Raw genomic sequence first — 17,276 nt, forward strand, 5'->3', positions numbered from 1 at the left:
CTCTAAATATATCCCTAAAATCATAAAGTGGTTCTAAAGCCTTAAAGTGGGGGTTCACCCAAAAATCAACTTTCTGCCATTAGATCCAGCATACTGCTGACATCTGCAGTATGCTGTTTTTATTTTTTTTTGTACTTCGTTTTAGCAGCCTTTGTTATCCGGCTCCGAGCGGGGATTCCTTCTGGGTATAGGTGTTCCTAAGCCAAGCGGAGTTGATTGACGGGCTGCTAAAGCGTGTCACGCCTTCCGTAAACACCCGAGTGTCACTTCGGGTATTTTCGGAAGGCGTGACGCGCTTTAGCAGCTCGTCAATCAAATCCGCTTGGCTTAGGAACGCCTATTCCCCGCTGAAATCCCCGCTCGGAGTCGGATAACAACGGCTGATAAACGATAAGTACAAAAAAAATAAAAAATACACCAGCATACTGCAGATGTCAGCAGTATGCTGGATCTAATGGCAGAAAGTTGATTTTTGGGTGAACCTCCGCTTTAATGTTTTTTACCTTTAGGCATTGTATTTTTGAAGGTTAAAAACCTTTAGTGTACAGCCCCCCGACCAGTGCCGATCCTGACCTCCCTGGGGCCCTAAGCAAAGCGACATGTCACATTAAAGTTGAGAAGCGGGGGGGGGGGGGCAGCCGACAGCGATTTGTCATGTTAAAGATTAAAGTTGAGAAGCAGGGCGAGGGGGTGTTCTGCTGTCGGAAATGACATCTTACATTAAAGTGAGAAGCGGGGGGTGCTGACTTCTTACCTCTTCTCCCATGCAGTTGAGAAGTGGGGTGAGAAAATTACTTCTCACCAGGCGGGGCCTCTAGTAATTTGGGGGGCCCTCCGTAGCCTTGCGGGGCCCTAAGCGGCTTGCATAGTGAGCCTATAGGGCGGATCGGCCCTGCCCCCGACCCCCCTTATACTCACCGATCCCAATGTGCATGAAAACAGAAGCTCCCCCGGGTTTCTCCCTCCTCATTGGCTGAGACACAGCAGAGGCAGCCATTGGCTACCGCTGCTGTCACTCACAGCCAGTGAGGAGGGAGCTGGAGGGCAGGCCAAGCTGTGCTGGACACACAGAGGTGTCTCGGGAGCAAGCACGCACAAGTGACCTTAGAGCTAACAGCTTACTATGGGGAACTCAATGGGAGGGGGGTTGGGCTTGAGTGCTGCTGGGGGACTCGAGAAGAGGAAGATTGGGGCTGCTCTGTGCAAAACTACTGCACAGAGCAGGTAAGTATGACATTTTTGTTATTTAAAAAATAAACCTTTGCACACTATAGTGCAGTATAGGCAATACCAGTTACAACTCCAATCCATCTAATTATGTTCACGCCTCTCTGTTCAAGTTATGAAAGTGTACTGTTTGGTAAATAGAAAATCATCAAAGACAGCAGAGAAGAGAAAAAAAAACTATACATAATTGCAAAAATGGATGTCTAATGCTACTGAATTGTTTGTATCTGTAGTACTTTAGTTATGCCGTTAACATGTGTGCTGAACTTACATTGTAGTGAAACTGGTAGATACTTACTTAAAGGTTCCCTGGCCTTGACAATGCCGACAGTGCTACCTTGTGGAGCATCCTCTGCAATTACAAACACGTAGCGTGATTTCTCAAATACAGCCGGTGCCACTGCAGTCTTCAGAATTTTAACAGTGATTGATGCATTCACAGAAGATGTACGACCACCCTGGTCTCGAGCACACACAAAGAAGGTCACTTGTGAATCTTCCAAATGATTGAGAGCAGAGATCAAATAGATTATTCCTAAATATATAACAAAAGACACACAGTTACAAGTTGTCCAAACAGCCAAACCTTTGCTAAATTGAACCAAAATCACCTGACTCCCAATTTATAAAATACAAAATATTTTATATAAAATATTAAATATTATTTCAGTCTGCTTTTAGTCAAAACATATGCCTGTGCTATGCCCACTTACCTTTCTGTCCTGTCATATTTTAGCACACAGCCATATCATCACACCACATCACATCAATTGTCTGATCAGACCGTTACATGTATGACCACCATTAAATCTTGTGTGTTTATATGATCATAGCCCCTGTTGGTAAACTTTATATTGTTGCAACTAATAGCAGTCCACACACTATACAGGATTCATTCTGCACCCCCAATTAGATTTGGGTGAACAGTTTGAGGCCAGCAAAGGTTTGGCCCGATCATTGCCCATTAAGCGAACTCCAGAATTTGCGTGGCACCCCACAATGCACTGTGCGCTGCAAAAAATTGTGAAAATAGTGAAAAAATGGTGTGCAAGCCCCCCTGCCCCTAAGCATCCCCCCATGTTGAGGACATGTGGCCTGGGATGATTCAGGAGGGGTGGTCCGCTTGCTCGTCCCCCCCCCCCCTTTCCTGACCTGCCATTCTCAGATAAGGGTCTGGTATGAATATTGGGGGCATGGGGTTCCCCTTAAAATCCATACCAGACCCAAAAGGCCTTGTATGGATTGGGGGAGACCCCCACACATTTTTTAAACATTTTCATATTGCCAGGAATGGTAATTTAGGTGTAATTTGGTTTTCTTTATAAATGTCAGTTTTACTGCAGCAGGTTCTATACATGGTACAGATGTGCCACTTTACATACAGACTAAGGGGACCCCCCCCCCCCCATGCACTATAATTAAAGCAATTTAGAATTTTTATTGTTTCACTTTAAGCATCATTAACCACTTCAATACCTTGGACTTCCTCCCTTCCTGCCCAATCCAATTTTCAGCTTTGAGTGCTGTCACATTTTGAATAACAATTGCGCAGTCATGCGACGCTGTCTTATATTCTCCAAGCCCAGCACAGGATCCTGCCCAGTGTTACGCTGGCTTGACGAACGTAGGGGAGGAGGAGGGGTCCCAGTACCTCAGCTCCCATGACAGAGGCCTTGAGCAGCACTTTTGTTGCTATCTCACCACTTCATATTTAGCTCATATGTAAGCACCCAAGGGGGAGAAGCACTCTCCTCTCCTTGGTTAATATTCATCTTTGTCAGGCACCCTGGCTAGATTGTTTTATACAATATTATTTTCTATTTGATTTATTTGTGTTTTTTCATAGATATTCAATGCATTTGTCCCTGAAGAATGGATTAAATCCACAAAACGCGTAGGGATAATTTGATGCGTCTCATCTCCATTGGATGGTTTAACCAATTTCATATATGCAAATGTTATCTTTATACTGTTTCTGAGGTGGTCCGTGTCCTCTAGGATGGCTGTTATATACCCTATAATGTATTATGTTAATGTAATGATCATATGTTTATTATACAATGTATCCTTTATTGTTGTTGCCAGTTTTTTACATACAATCTTTGCTACATGTTGTCATTATGGACACAAACCTATGAATGTTTTTTTTTCTGACCTGTTACGTAATCATCATTTAGCAATAAACAGTGGGCCAGATTCACGTAGATGGGCGTACTTTTGGGCGGGCGTAACGTATTTGATTTACGTTACGCCGCCGCAAGTTTTTCAGGCAAGTGCTTTATTCACAAAGCACTTGCCTGTAAAGTTGCGGCGGCGTAGCGTAAAACACCCGGCGGAATTCAAATTTGGCGGGTAGGGGGCGGGCATGCGCCGTCCCTAAAAAATCCCAGGGTGCATTGCTCTAAATGACGTCGCAAGGACGTCATTGGTTTTGACGTGGACGTAAATGGCGTCCAGCCCCATTCACGGACGACTTACGCAAACTACGTAAAATTTCGACGCGGGAACGACGGCCATACTTAACATAGGATATGCCACCTAGGGAGCAGCTTTATCTTTACGCCAGCATAGCTCTTACAGAAACAGCGTATCTTTACTGCGACGGGCAAGCGTACGTTCGTGAATCGCCGTATCTACTAATTTGCATATTTTACACCAAACTCAATGGAAGCGCCACCTAGTGGCCAGCCGAAATATTGCACCCTAAGATACGACGGCGCAGGCCGTCGTATCTTAGGTAGGTTTAAGTGTATCTCAGTTTGAGCATACACTTAAACATGCGACGGGCTTAGATTGCGAGTTACGTCGGTGTATCTACTGATTGTGATTGTCTACTCTTTGTGATTCTGGCCCATTGTGTTTTTATATTGACTGCCTTTCTGTTGCAACACATACCTCATATATATATATATATATATATATATATATATATATATATATATATATATATATATATATATATTTATTTTTTGTTTCTTATGTTGCACTGTTATGTGTGCATGGGATTGTTACAGCTATATATCTTTTTATTTTATGTCAATAAAAAAATATTGCAGCAGAAAAAAAAAATGCTACCGTGCATGGAGCCTAAAGTCCAGTACACATGATCAGTTTGTTTGATGAAAACGGACCAAGGCACCGTTTTCATCGGACAAACCGATAGTGTGTGGGCCCCATCGGTTTGTTTTCCATAGGTGAAAAAAAATAGAACATGTTTTAAAATTTTGCTATGGATAAATGCTATGGATAAAAAAAAACAATAGAAAAAAACGGTGTGGAAGTCCATCGTTATGCTCAGAATTAAGTCGACGCATGCTTGGAAGCATTGAAATTTTTCTCAGCACGTCGTAGTGTTTTACGTCACCGCGTTTGGACTTGGTCGGATTATTGACTGATGGTGTGTAGGCAAGACTGATGAAAGTCACCTTCATTGGATATCCGACGAAAAAAGCCATCGGATTAGATTCCATCAGATATCCGATCGTGTGTACAGGGCATAATACTTTCTGAGTCATTGACCTGTAACATGCACATAACCAGTGAAGTCAGAAAGCTTTATTAATATACTTGTTCAGGGTCAGTAGTTTAAAAAGTAATGAAGACATTAGATCAGCGTAACAGCCAGGCAATTAGCATTTTCAAAAAATGAGATCAGCACAGATCTATTTTAAACATAATTTAAGTTTAGAGCAATAAAATGATATTATGTTAAATTATTGCAGCATATTTCACAGAACATCTTTTAAGAAATGTCTGGGCTCTAAAAATGGCACAAAGTGAATTATAAGTGTCAGGACAAGTATGCAAATGAATTATGCCAGAACGGTAATTGTCCAATTAACCTTTTAGCTGTCTTTTAGCTATCTCTCCTTTGGGCCACGTTCTAATATGTCAAGTCTTGTATATGGAGCTATAAAATATGTTTCCAAAGCAAGTGTGAATTCCCATTATTAGGATTTATACGTTATTTTTTTACTGGGTCAAATACAATACAATTCTTACAAGGCACACTTGCATAATTTTATTTGAGAAAGACATTTGTTCATGTATTCAAGCAGCATCAGGACACCAAATTTTTGATGCCTGGGCTGGGTCACTAAGAAGTCAGGTTTCAGTCAGACAGGAGGCAGATGGCCAAACATGGTTAGCAGTTTGTTACCTAAACTAACCTTAAAATCTAGTAGACAAATTATTTAAACATGTTTAAGATGGAGTTCAACTGAGCAGGATTAGACAATTGCATTGCCCACAAACCACTAAATCTGTTTTCAGAAGCACTGATTTGTCTGAACATGCACATAAAAACACACAACGCTGACCATATGAGAGAAGTATTAAACAAAATCATAAAATAAATATACCGGTACATACCAATAAGATACTGGCATTTATATTTACTTTTTATTTGCATTAGTAATAAAATAAACATGTAAAAAAAAAAAAATCTTCCTAATTTATAAACATTTAGGCTACATGCACTTAAAGTGGAGGTTCACCCTATAAAAAATTTCTAACACTACATCCAGCACCGTGCTGCATATAAAATGTCACTGGCCTTTGTTTTTTTCCCCCGTAGATATCGTTTAGCCGTGGAATTCACCACGGCTTCCGGGTAGGGAATCCCGCGGGAGTGGGCGTTCCTATTGACATGCGAATCAATTGGCATGCTAAACGACAGCGCACACAGCGCGTCACGACTTCCCGAAAGAAGCTCGGGTCGGCTCGGCTCTATTCGGCGCCTGCGCACCCTACCCGGAAGCCGCGGTGAATTCTACGGCTAAACGATATCTACGGGGGGAAAATAATAAAGGTCAGTGACATTTTATATGCAGCACGGTGCTGGATGTAGTGTTAGAAATGTTTTATAGGGTGAACCTCCACTTTAAAAAGCATTTTTTTATGCCTCTAAACACAGCTCAGAATTAGCCAAAGTGTCAATACACATTGTAATATTTATGGCTGTATTTTAGAGCAGCATTCAGGTGCATAAATGTCCCAACCTGCGTTCAGCATACTGGCATAATTTACACATATGCATGCATAAACATGCACATGTGTGTTTAAAATTTGCAAAAACGCATGCATACGCCCATATTTCAGCCTAGTGGCTACAACAAGTGAATATTCTAGCCACTAGAATGAAATTACGAGCAAACATCTTACACAGATCAAGTATTTTTTACACAGGAACTGGCAGAAGTAAAACGTGTAAATGGGCATATTTTATTGCACCCATGTGCATGTAATCTTGCCTTTAAACGTAATTATTAAAGCAGCATCGTGTTGCAATTTACAGTGTTAAAGGTTTCATTCTCTGGTATAGCTAGTAATGCAACATGGGCTGTGTATTGAGGAGAAACAAATCAATAAAGCATACAATCAAGTCTTTCCTTTTAAGAATGTTCCAAACAGTTGATTTGGCCACACCTAATGTTTTTGATATCACTCTGATGGGTTTGTTTTGTTTTTTTCAGCCTAATGATGGCTTGCTTCACTGATAGTGACAGCTATTTTGATCTCATATTGAGAGTTAACAGCAACAGATTCCAAATTCAAATAGCACACTTGAAATGAACTCTGGACCTTTAATCTGCTCCTTGTAAATGGGATAATGAGGGAATAACACACACCTGGCCATGGAACAGCTGAGTAGCCAATTGTCCCATTACTTTTGGTCCCTTAAAAAGTGGGAGGCACAAATTGTAGTAATTCCTACACCGTTCACCTGATTTGGCTGTAAATACCCTCAAATTAAAGCTGCAAGTCTGCAGTTAAAGCACATCTTGCTCATTTCAATTCAAATCCATTGTGGTGGTGTATAGAGCCAAAAAGATTAGAATTGTGTCGATGTCCCAATATTTATGGACCTGACTGTATATGCATATGTATTGAATTTGTTGTTCTGCACTAGTTTATTTTGTATTGGTATCATAAGGGTGTTGTGAGAAGACTATAGAGTGTACAGCTGGCAACTTAATATACACTGTCAGTCAATATCATTTATAATAAAGTAAGTTAGTGGTGGTTGCGCTCATTGTATATAGAACAGCTGCTATATTTTGCCCACAGAGAAGAACCAGGAGATGTCCGGATACACAAATGCAGAAGATCAGATGAAAACGAGCTAGCGCAGGCACACTAGTCACCAACCGGGATGAGTAAAGTAGTGCCAAAAATGTCAGGCTAGTGAATTACAGTTGGTTACAGTAGGTTCTAAAATTAACCCTGGCACTCTAAGCAACCTACTGTTAAAAATGGATCTAAAGAATAAGCATAGGCGTGCGCAAGGGGTGTGCCAGGTGTGCCTGGGCACACCCTAATTCTGGGGTTGGCAACCTGTCAATGGTGGGCAGGTGATCGGTAAACCGCAGTCCTTCCTTGCCGACCCTTTAGAACCTGGAAAGGAGAGGTGGTGGGGGTGGAATTTAGTGGAACTGATCTGTATTTTCCTCCTGCAGCAGCTGAAAGTAGGCTTCGCCTCCTCTCCCTTTTTGTCAACATTCAGCTGCCACAGGAGGAAAATATAGGGGATCGGTGCTAATATATTGCACCCCTCCTTTCCCTGTTCCATTTCCTTCTGTTGCTCGGGTCCCCCATGTGCTCCCTTGCTCCCCCTTTTTCCCCCATTGTTTCAGAATGGTGAGTGGGGAAGAGGCCGGTAATTCTGTCAAACGCATATGTGTTGAAGGTTTGGGGTGCACACCCTAATGCAATAGGCTGCGCACACCTATGAGAATAAGGGACATCCGAAAAGTTTAAAGCGATTCTGCTCTGTACTCAGCAGGAGAATAAGGAAGGCAGGAGTAACAGGGGATTAACCCCATTCAGGCTTTGCCCTCCATTTTGGGCATACCCCTCACAGGGGTCTTCAGGTACAAGGCTCTGCCACAACTAGTCCATGGGCCTGGTCCTGTAAGACACCCTACCCTAAACTCCACGTGTTTCACTATGTGCCAAGGAAATCTCCCCCAGCAGGAACCAATGCATAACAACAACAGGTGGCGGCACAGGTTATGGTATATTAAGAAGCAAACTGTAAGTTCATAAGGTAGTCCTTTAAGCATATATAGCTCTATGTGAAGATGTACAGTCTATGTGGGTAGGGTAGCCTTGTACGGGGAGTTGAAGCCACTACAGATATGTAAAAGAGAAAAACAAAGCAACAGGCGCCTCTTAGCAAGACTGTTTAGAATTTAATAGCCAGATGCATTAAAACACTCACATTTAAAATTCTTTATGTTCAGGGCAGGGGAGTCCAGTAGAGTCATATGTAGATCTCTGCAGTTCGGATGGTATTTCAGCTTTGTTTCTCCATGCTGTCAGCATCCTATGTCACAGGCGACTTCCGGGATCCATGCAGGATACAGAACGAGGCTTGGGGCGCATTCGGCCAGTCACAGAGAAGGCAGGAGTGCAGAGTTCAATGGAGTACTGTAAATGACTGTACTGCCATAAAGCAACACGTTTCAGAGGTAGGTAGGGAGACCGCCGCTCAGCACAGGCAGGTAATCAATGTCCACTCAGGAATCACACGGGTGCTGGCAATGCATAGAATTAAGCAGGTGGGAGAATGGATGGACAGTCGCACTCCAAAAAGTCTTGTTGAAAAAAGACGTGCTCTTTATTGTAAAAAGGAAAAAATGCACAGCACACAACAGCATACAGTGGGATAGACAGCTGACGCGTTTCGCATTAACAACTAATGCTTAGTCATAGCTAAGTCAGAGCTATGACTAAGCATTAGTTGTTAATGCGAAACGCGTCAGCTGTCTATCCCACTGTATGCTGTTGTGTGCTGTGCATTTTTTCCTTTTTACAATAAAGAGCACGTCTTTTTTCAACAAGACTTTTTGGAGTGCGGCTGTTTATCCATTCTCCCACCTGCTTAACACGTTTCAGAGCATGCACACCAAGAGATTATGCAAGGTGTGCGCTCCTTTCTCAAGCTGTGATTATGGGCTATGTGTGGTCTTTATATGTGTTTAGATTGTACTGCCACCTAGTGGTGAATATCGAATATCGTTGGCTGTGTATGCACAGGAGAAATATAGTAGCAGGGAAAGGATGAACTGTACTCAAATCAACATTTATTGGGACAGCCCCCAAGGTAAACTGTCCTGCACACCCACTACATATACAGAGCCCTGAGTATGTGTGTCCGTGTGGCACCAATAACTTCAGTCCCTTCAGTCCCACTTTAGTTGGTACACTTAAATTCCTCCCTAGCAAAGTGCATCTGTGTGGTATGCTGACAGTATCCAGACAGCAAGGCAGACACTATAACTGCTTAACAGGCCATTAACAAGACCCAGGTTCTGGTAAGTGCGGGCAAAGTGAAGAATCTCACTGTGAGCACTGATTTTTTTTTCCTGCAAATGGGCAAGTGCCCTCTCACCATTCCTGCAGTCAAGGTCCAAACAAATGTCCTGGAACAGGCAGGCTCTTTTGGTAACACATTTGGTCACCTCACACTGGAATGCCTCACGCTGTTGGTGCATGTGTGCCTGGATATGCACCTGGCACCTCTCTCAGGCTGGGTGTCCTGACCAGCAGTGGATGCCTGATATCACGCGGTCCACTGACCTGGGAGTCCAGTCCAGTCTCTTCCCTTGACTCGTGGTATCTGAAATCCCTTTTGTTTCTTTGCCCACAAAGCATGCTGGCTCTTGTAATTCCTGCCCCCATACAAGGCTATGGGGCAGTTTTAGATGAGAACTACATGTCCCAGGATCCTTTGCAGCTGCTGATGTTATTAAAATCCTTCTGGTTGGTTTGTGATATTAGCTCCTCCCCTGATTGGCTCCCTCTCCTCCTGCCAATAGGAACACAGGGAGCAGAGAGCGGGTAAATGTCTGTGCAAGTCAGTGTGGAGAAAAAAGGGGGAGAGGAGAGATATCCCCCGCAGGGACTGGTAGGCTATCTCTCCCTCTCAGCAAAGCCTCTGTACTTTCGGCAGCCAGCTTGACAATGCCACAGAAGAAATGGGGCACAGGCTACAATAGCAAAAGCTGTGGCTAGCTGGGAATGGGAGGGGTTATACTGCAGAGTATCCTTGCTTTTTTTTTCTTTTTTTTCTTTACAATATTATAAAAGACTCCAAAAGACATGCTGGTAGGTAAATTGGATCTTGTCCAAATTGGCCCAGTATATATATGTATATCTGTGTGTATGACTGTGTGTCCCAAGCGTGTCACGATCCTACGGGGTAAAATGACCGCACCAGCCAAGCAGACACTGGCTGGAAAAAGTGCCCAGAGGCGATTCAGTTCGCATGAGTTGCGCTATACAAGTCATTCATTCATTCATTCATTCATAAACACCTGAAGGTAGCTGCAAATAACTTTGTTGTAATGGTTAAAGGCTAAATTCACCTTTTTTTCTAAATTTCAGCTCCCTTATGTACCTACTGCATATAACATTGTAATTATTTTTGCAAAAATAAAACAGCTTTCTATTTATTCTACACATGCTTACCTCACTTTCTTTGTGGATGTTTATAAACACTGCTCCATTACTTCTGCCTGACTTCAGGTCATGACAGAGGAAGAAGTTGATCAGCTGTTTTCATTAGCACACACCCTGCATCATCTACCCTCAGTTGGTGATCTCCTTCCTGTGTCATGACCTAAAGTCTGTTCAGGAAATAAAGCAGAAGTACTGAACCAGGGTTTTTAAACATTCATGAAGAAAGTGAGGTAAGTGTGGATAGAATAAATGGAAAGCTGTTTTTGCAAAATAAGTACAATAATGCTATATGGGTACATAGGGGAGCTGGAATTTAGAAAAAAAGTGAACAAAGGTGAACTTAACCTTTAAAGAGTCCTGCACTCTTTTAAATAGGAAAATTATTTGATTGCTGCATGATTTTTGTGCCAGGCTCAATTTTCCCCCTTGGGTTTTCCATGAAAAAACATGATTTAGCCCAGGTTCACACTGAGCTGCGGGCATCAAGCCATGCGAGTTCAGCTGAACTCGCACAATTTCATTCCCGTATGTCAGTCCTGATTCTAGCGGTGATTTCACAGACATCTATGTGGGTTTTTGCACAGATGCCAATGGAAATCACACCCCAAAATCGCAAAAAGTAGTACATGCAGCGTCGCACTGATTAGGACGGGCCATTGCCGCAAATGCAGCATCGCACTGATTAGGACGGGGCCGCCGATTTGACATGCGATTTGACCAATGTGAATCAGGGCTGAAAGACTATAACTGAAACCGCTTCATAGCCAAATTATAAATGGAATTTACCTGTTATAACTGTTATGTTATCCAAAAAGTAGCAGTTAGCAGCTACAGGTGTGACAATGGGCATTTGAATTTATTTACATCTTTGTATTTTATACTTGCACAAAAATTTCAAATTCATATACAGTTTCGTTAAACTGCTTTGTTTGTTCTACCATTTACAAAAACGATTTCATCCCATCTTTTACAAATGACTCTGAAAATATATATTCACTTCAATGCTTGCCAAATTACTTTGCTCATCTGTTACAAGCAAACAAGAAAAAAACAAGAAAGAACATTTTGTAGAAAATTGTTCGGGAATTGGGCAGTATATTAAGGCAAAGCAATTATGTTTGATCTCTGTAAATATGCTTGTTTCCTTTTTGCACACATGTTGATTGTTGTTCAAAGATAGAATTACATAGTGGTGCTATATAGGTTTTTATCTCTAATATAAGCACTGTCCCCTCACTCTGAAAGTCTAGCACTCTGAAACTTAAAGCATAACTAAAGACTTAGGGGCAGATTCACAAAGATCTGCACCGGCGCAGCGTATCTGAGATACGCTACGCCGCCATAACTTACCTGGCTTTGGTTTGAATCCAGAAAGAATTTGCGCCGTAAGTTACGGCGGCGTAGTGTATCTCTCGCGGCGTAAGGGCGTGGAATTCAAATGCGGCGAGTAGGGGTCGTGTTTCATTTAAATGAAGCGTGTCCCCGCGCCGAACGAACTGCGCATGCCCCGTCTGTCAAAACTCCCAGGGTGCATTGCTCCAAATGACGTCGCAAGGACGTCATTGTTTTCGGCGTGAACGTAAATGGCGTCCAGCCCCATTCACGGACGACTTACGCAAACAAAGAAACATTTTCAAAATTATACGCGGGAACGGCGGCCATACTTAACATTGACTACGCCACCAGATAGCAGCTTTAACTATACGCCGGAAAAAGCCGAACGGAAAGGCGTACGTTCGTGGATCATCGGAAATAGCTAATTTGCATACTCGCCGCGGATTATGACGTGGACGCCACCCAGCGGCCACCGGAAAATTGCATCTTAGATCCGCCGACGTACTAAGGCGTACGCCTGTCGGATCTAACACAGATGCCGTCGTACCTTGTTTGGTGGATACCAAAACAAAGATACAAAGCGCAAAATTTAAAATTTCTTTGAGGATCTGCCCCTAAAACTTTTATTTTATTTTTCTTCATTTTTTGGATAGAGTGGAACGGGATTAGAACACCTGTCTGGTTTTTCTTGCTGTCTGCACTCTCTATTTGTTCTGTTTACTGTAATCACTGAAACTAAAGGTGAAAGAAAATCTCACATTTTGGGTTGTCTCTAGAACAGGGATCTCCAAACTACGGCCCCTCCAATTGTTCAGGAACTAAAATTTCCATCATACCTAGTCATGTCTGTGAATGTCAGAGTTTTGCAATGCCACATGAGATGCGTAGTCCCGCAACAGCTGGATGGCCGTAGTTTGGCAATCCCTGTTCTAGAACAATAATAAAGGAAAACATCTTTCAATGGAGACTCAAGTTCTGGTGACCCTGGTCAAAACAAGGGATTTCCTTACTTTGAAGGGATTTCCTCCTACTTCCTGCTTTGACCGTATTAAAGGAATATGGGTGCTGGAGGACCTCAGTTACGAGGAATGGCTACAAACATTAAACCGATTCTCCCCGAAGAAGAGACGCTTAAGAGGGGATATGATAGTGAGATACAAATATGAAAAAAAGAAAGAATTGCGCAGACCCAATGTAAAAATCACACACAGCAGCGTCTCAAAATGTCATACAACATAGAAATACAAAATAAAAATAAAGGAGTCGCGCTTTACACTAATAAGTGTCATACAAACGATACATTTGTGTGAACAAAGTATACACAATAATGGTGCTTAAACAGTCCAGAAAATGTGAAAAGACAAAAGGACAAATAGTGCAGATATGAAGTCCATAGATAACACAGCAGGAAACATTGAATCCCAGGTGTAGTATATTTCATCAATAGGTGATTGACACACAGGAGACCTCCACCACCGAGTAACACAGACCCTTACCAGAGTCTCTGATCTCTATGAGATCAAAACCAGCAAATCTGTAGAGACAACCGCTGTCATAATAGAGATGTAGGCAATCCACAATCCCAGTTGGTGTAATATGGATATAAACTCAATCCCTCATAGATCGTCAGGCAGGTCAACATAAAAAGAAATCAAAGGCAGCCCATAGCGTAAAACCGTACAGGATTTAATGGGTAAAAGATAGATGTACACTTACAGCATCTCAGCAGTAAACAAGCATTAGATAAAAACAGCCGGCCGGTCTGTTGGAGTGTGTACCCGTATCCTACGGGACCTCACACGTGTTGAGATACAAATATCTTAATGGTGATTCTAGCATAGGGAGGAAACTATTTGGTCTTCAATTGCTTGTCAGGATTTGTGGACACTCAATGAAGTTGGAAAATAAGTGGTTTTACCTTAAACTGTTTCTTTCCACAGTGGGTGGTGTCTTTGGGGAATATCACATTTTTTTAATCACTCTTAGATCAGCAACTTAGTGAATGCACAATACAGGCATATGGAAAATAATACTAACATAAACCCACATACCCACACAGGTTATATTGGATAGACTGGTGTCTTTATTCAACTTTACCAACTATGCAATTATGTAAGGAAGTGACGGGAAATCTCCCCAATAGGACACAGACGCCCAAAAAAACTGTCAGGGGTTATAAACCTCCCTTACCCTATCCAAAATAAAACAAAGTTCTGCCTTTAGTTCTACTTTAAAGACTTAAGAGCCTCATCTAATAGGCCTCTTGTTGTCCAGGTGTTCTAACTCTGTTTATTTTAGGGTTTAGCTTTTTCCATTCCAGCTTTCTATGCATACAGGGACCAGTGACAACAACATTATTTATGTATGATTTCCAAAGGTCATAAAATAAACCCAAATTGGCAATCAAGTTCAGTAACAAAGCAAACAAACATTTTTTTTCCCGTAAACTAAAAATGTGTTACAGTCTGATACCGTAAAATATAAATTGTAGTATGTAAAAGTTAGATTAATGCATAAACATTTTATTCTTAATTTAAAACTTTTTTTTTTTTTTTTTAGTGTGATAAATTGCTCTCTGCATGCTTGTGTCTGTGCAATATTGTTGTTTTTCCTAACCTATGTTAATTAAGCGGCATAATTGTCATGCTTTTTAATCAGACATAGACATAGATGCTGAATCGCTCTCCTAATTGACAATCAGCATTCCACAGATTATGTTAAACTAGGGCACAGGAAGTGGTGTTTTGATGTTCCTAAGTGCTATGTGTTGCTTGTGTTTTATTCTGTAATTCCACATCCCAATCACTCTGTAATAAAAAGTTAATTTAGCCAGGTAAACAAGTCATGATTTTTTTTCCCCCATCAGATGTGATGTGTAATATTTGTGACAGTGAAAAACAGTGAAGTGGTTTTAGATGCAAATACATAAACATGCCCAAGGTCATGGGCTTATTTGTACCTTTGATGAAATAATATAAAACAGCATGTTTTTTGGCGCATTGAGCTGCAACCAACGTCGCAGAGCTATCATCTAACGTCTTCAGCTGGTTCTTATTAAATACATCATATTTTTGCCTAATGGAAAAACAAGCAGGATCAAGCACTCAAGTTTTGAGTTAAGTTTAGCTTCAAAACATATCCACCACAAAGGTTTATATATAACTCAAATATTTAAACGTATCATGCTGTGCCAAGTAATCTTATTATAGAATGCTATTAACAAAAGTAAAATCTAAATAAGCAAATGTGTTTGTTTCCAATTGGGTTTTCATGCATCAAAAGCATAACACACAATGAACAAGCCAATTGTTCGGAAATGACTCTCAAAATCACAAGCGCTCTGACAGACTACACACTGGAGACCTTCTGCTAGTGAGCGTGTAATACTGCTTTAAGGTCATTGCTCCGGTCTAATTTCTAAGGTCGCATATCAGTGTTTTTGGATCTTGAAGACCCCTGTGTAAACAATAGTTTGGTTCCCAGCAAGAAGGAATATTTTTACAACTTTTATCAATATACATTTGGAAACTGTTCTTTTGTGTAAGAACATTATGTATGTTTATTTGGTAGATTTGTCATAGTGAGGGGTTTATTTCTACAAGGAACGCAGTATATGTTGTGTACTGTCCGCAAGGAGTCTTCGAAAAGTGTACTTGGAGGACAGTTTGGAAAAAGGGGAAAATGTTCAATAAAAGTGATTTTTTTTTTTGTCTAGATTTAGGACTATACATTGAAATATAAAGTGCATAAGTATATTTTACTATAAACCTATCTGAATTAATTCCCCCCTCAAATAGCACCCACAACTAACACTCTGTTGTTCAAGAATCGATCCCTGTTGAAGACATACCCTTCCTCTTTTGTTATAGGTACTGCTAACTACTAATGATTAAATCAGTTGATTCATTGATTTTGAAATGTTCTTATCTGAAAGCCTAGAGCAAGTTTGCTATACAAATTAAACAACATTTTTTTATCACACTTTGTTACATGAATTCTATAGTTATGTTTATTCAAACTCTTGCTAGCTTTCAGTTAAATTTCAGAATTAACCAGCAACAATGGAGTGTCATCACTGTATTCATTACCATAACATACATCAGAATATAAAATTATTTGAATCTAATTTGAAAAAGTTTTTGGATGAATGTAGATTTTTGTTTTTTGAACATTTCTTAATTTAAATCTAGGAAAAAGGAGGTTTATTAGGCTTTCCATAACAAACATATTTCCCTTTTGAGATCCATGCTTATGTTTACTCTATCAACTGTATTATTTACCATTCCCATGATGTAACGTTTCTGCACAAATCATCAGACCATCACATGAAATTAAAATTCAAGCCATTCCCACGGATATACCTATTCTACTAGATGGGCAGCTGTCTTCCTTTCGTGTTTTACAGTAAAGTTATTTCCTGAAGCAAAATGATTGGCAACTGCCAAAAATAACCATTAAACCAAATAACTATTTCATGTTAAATATCATTTACCCAATATTTACTGTACATAAGTGCACTAAAACTATTTGATGAAAAATTGTTTAAGGTAAAGCAATGAATACAGTTGAAATAAATGGACTAGTAACAGCACAGTACTTTATGTGATACTTTTATTTTTTTATTTTTCATTTCTAATGACAAACAGTTGGAAGATCTGCTCCCTTGTTCCAGTCCAAGTAGCGTTAAGTACTGATTGGACCTCTAGAACAAAAATCTTTAATCTTGTTCTTAAAATAGAAGTGTTGATGCAGATAAGAAAGTATCACAAACAGTACTCAGCTGTTATTGAATGTCATACTTGTATTGCCCATCATATAATGTAAATTCAAATATTTATTTTAGCTAAATCTTAAAGTGGTATAAACATACCATCCCCTTTGTAAAATAACATGATGTGCCCCTGTGTCTGTATTATATAAAACAAATGCTGATTATACCTTATATCAGAGTGTCTCCCAATACTCAAGTGACTCCTCGGCTCGCTCCTCTCCCAGGCTGACAGCTATAGCGGGCGGGGCCTAAAGGCACTCCCGCTGACGTCAGCCGGGGAGGAGGGGAGAAGAAAAATGCACCACCAAAGCTCCACTGAAGCATCATCGAAAACACCACCGAAGTAATGCAGAAGCCTCAAAAGCACATCAAAAAAGCACGCTGTAGTGGTAGGCACTTTAATGTGTGTTGAAGTCGAAGCAAGTGTAATGCCCTGTACACACGATCGGTTCATCCAATGAAAACGGTCTGATGGATT

The 17,276-nt window shown here is 40.9% G+C and overlaps 1 protein-coding gene across 1 annotated transcript in view; it reads right to left on the reverse strand.

Annotated features, from left to right (window-relative positions):
- The window catches only part of DCHS2 (dachsous cadherin-related 2), a 348,197-nt gene that overhangs the window by 77,644 nt on the left and 253,277 nt on the right, over positions 1-17,276 (reverse strand). Inside the window, exon 4 of the mRNA XM_040331985.1 lies at positions 1,526-1,762. Coding sequence (XP_040187919.1) covers positions 1,526-1,762 — 237 coding nt within the window. The remainder of the gene's footprint in view (positions 1-1,525; positions 1,763-17,276) is intronic.

The sequence above is a fragment of the Rana temporaria genome, chromosome 1 (assembly GCF_905171775.1).
Source record: "Rana temporaria chromosome 1, aRanTem1.1, whole genome shotgun sequence".
Taxonomy (NCBI): Eukaryota; Metazoa; Chordata; class Amphibia; order Anura; family Ranidae; genus Rana; species Rana temporaria.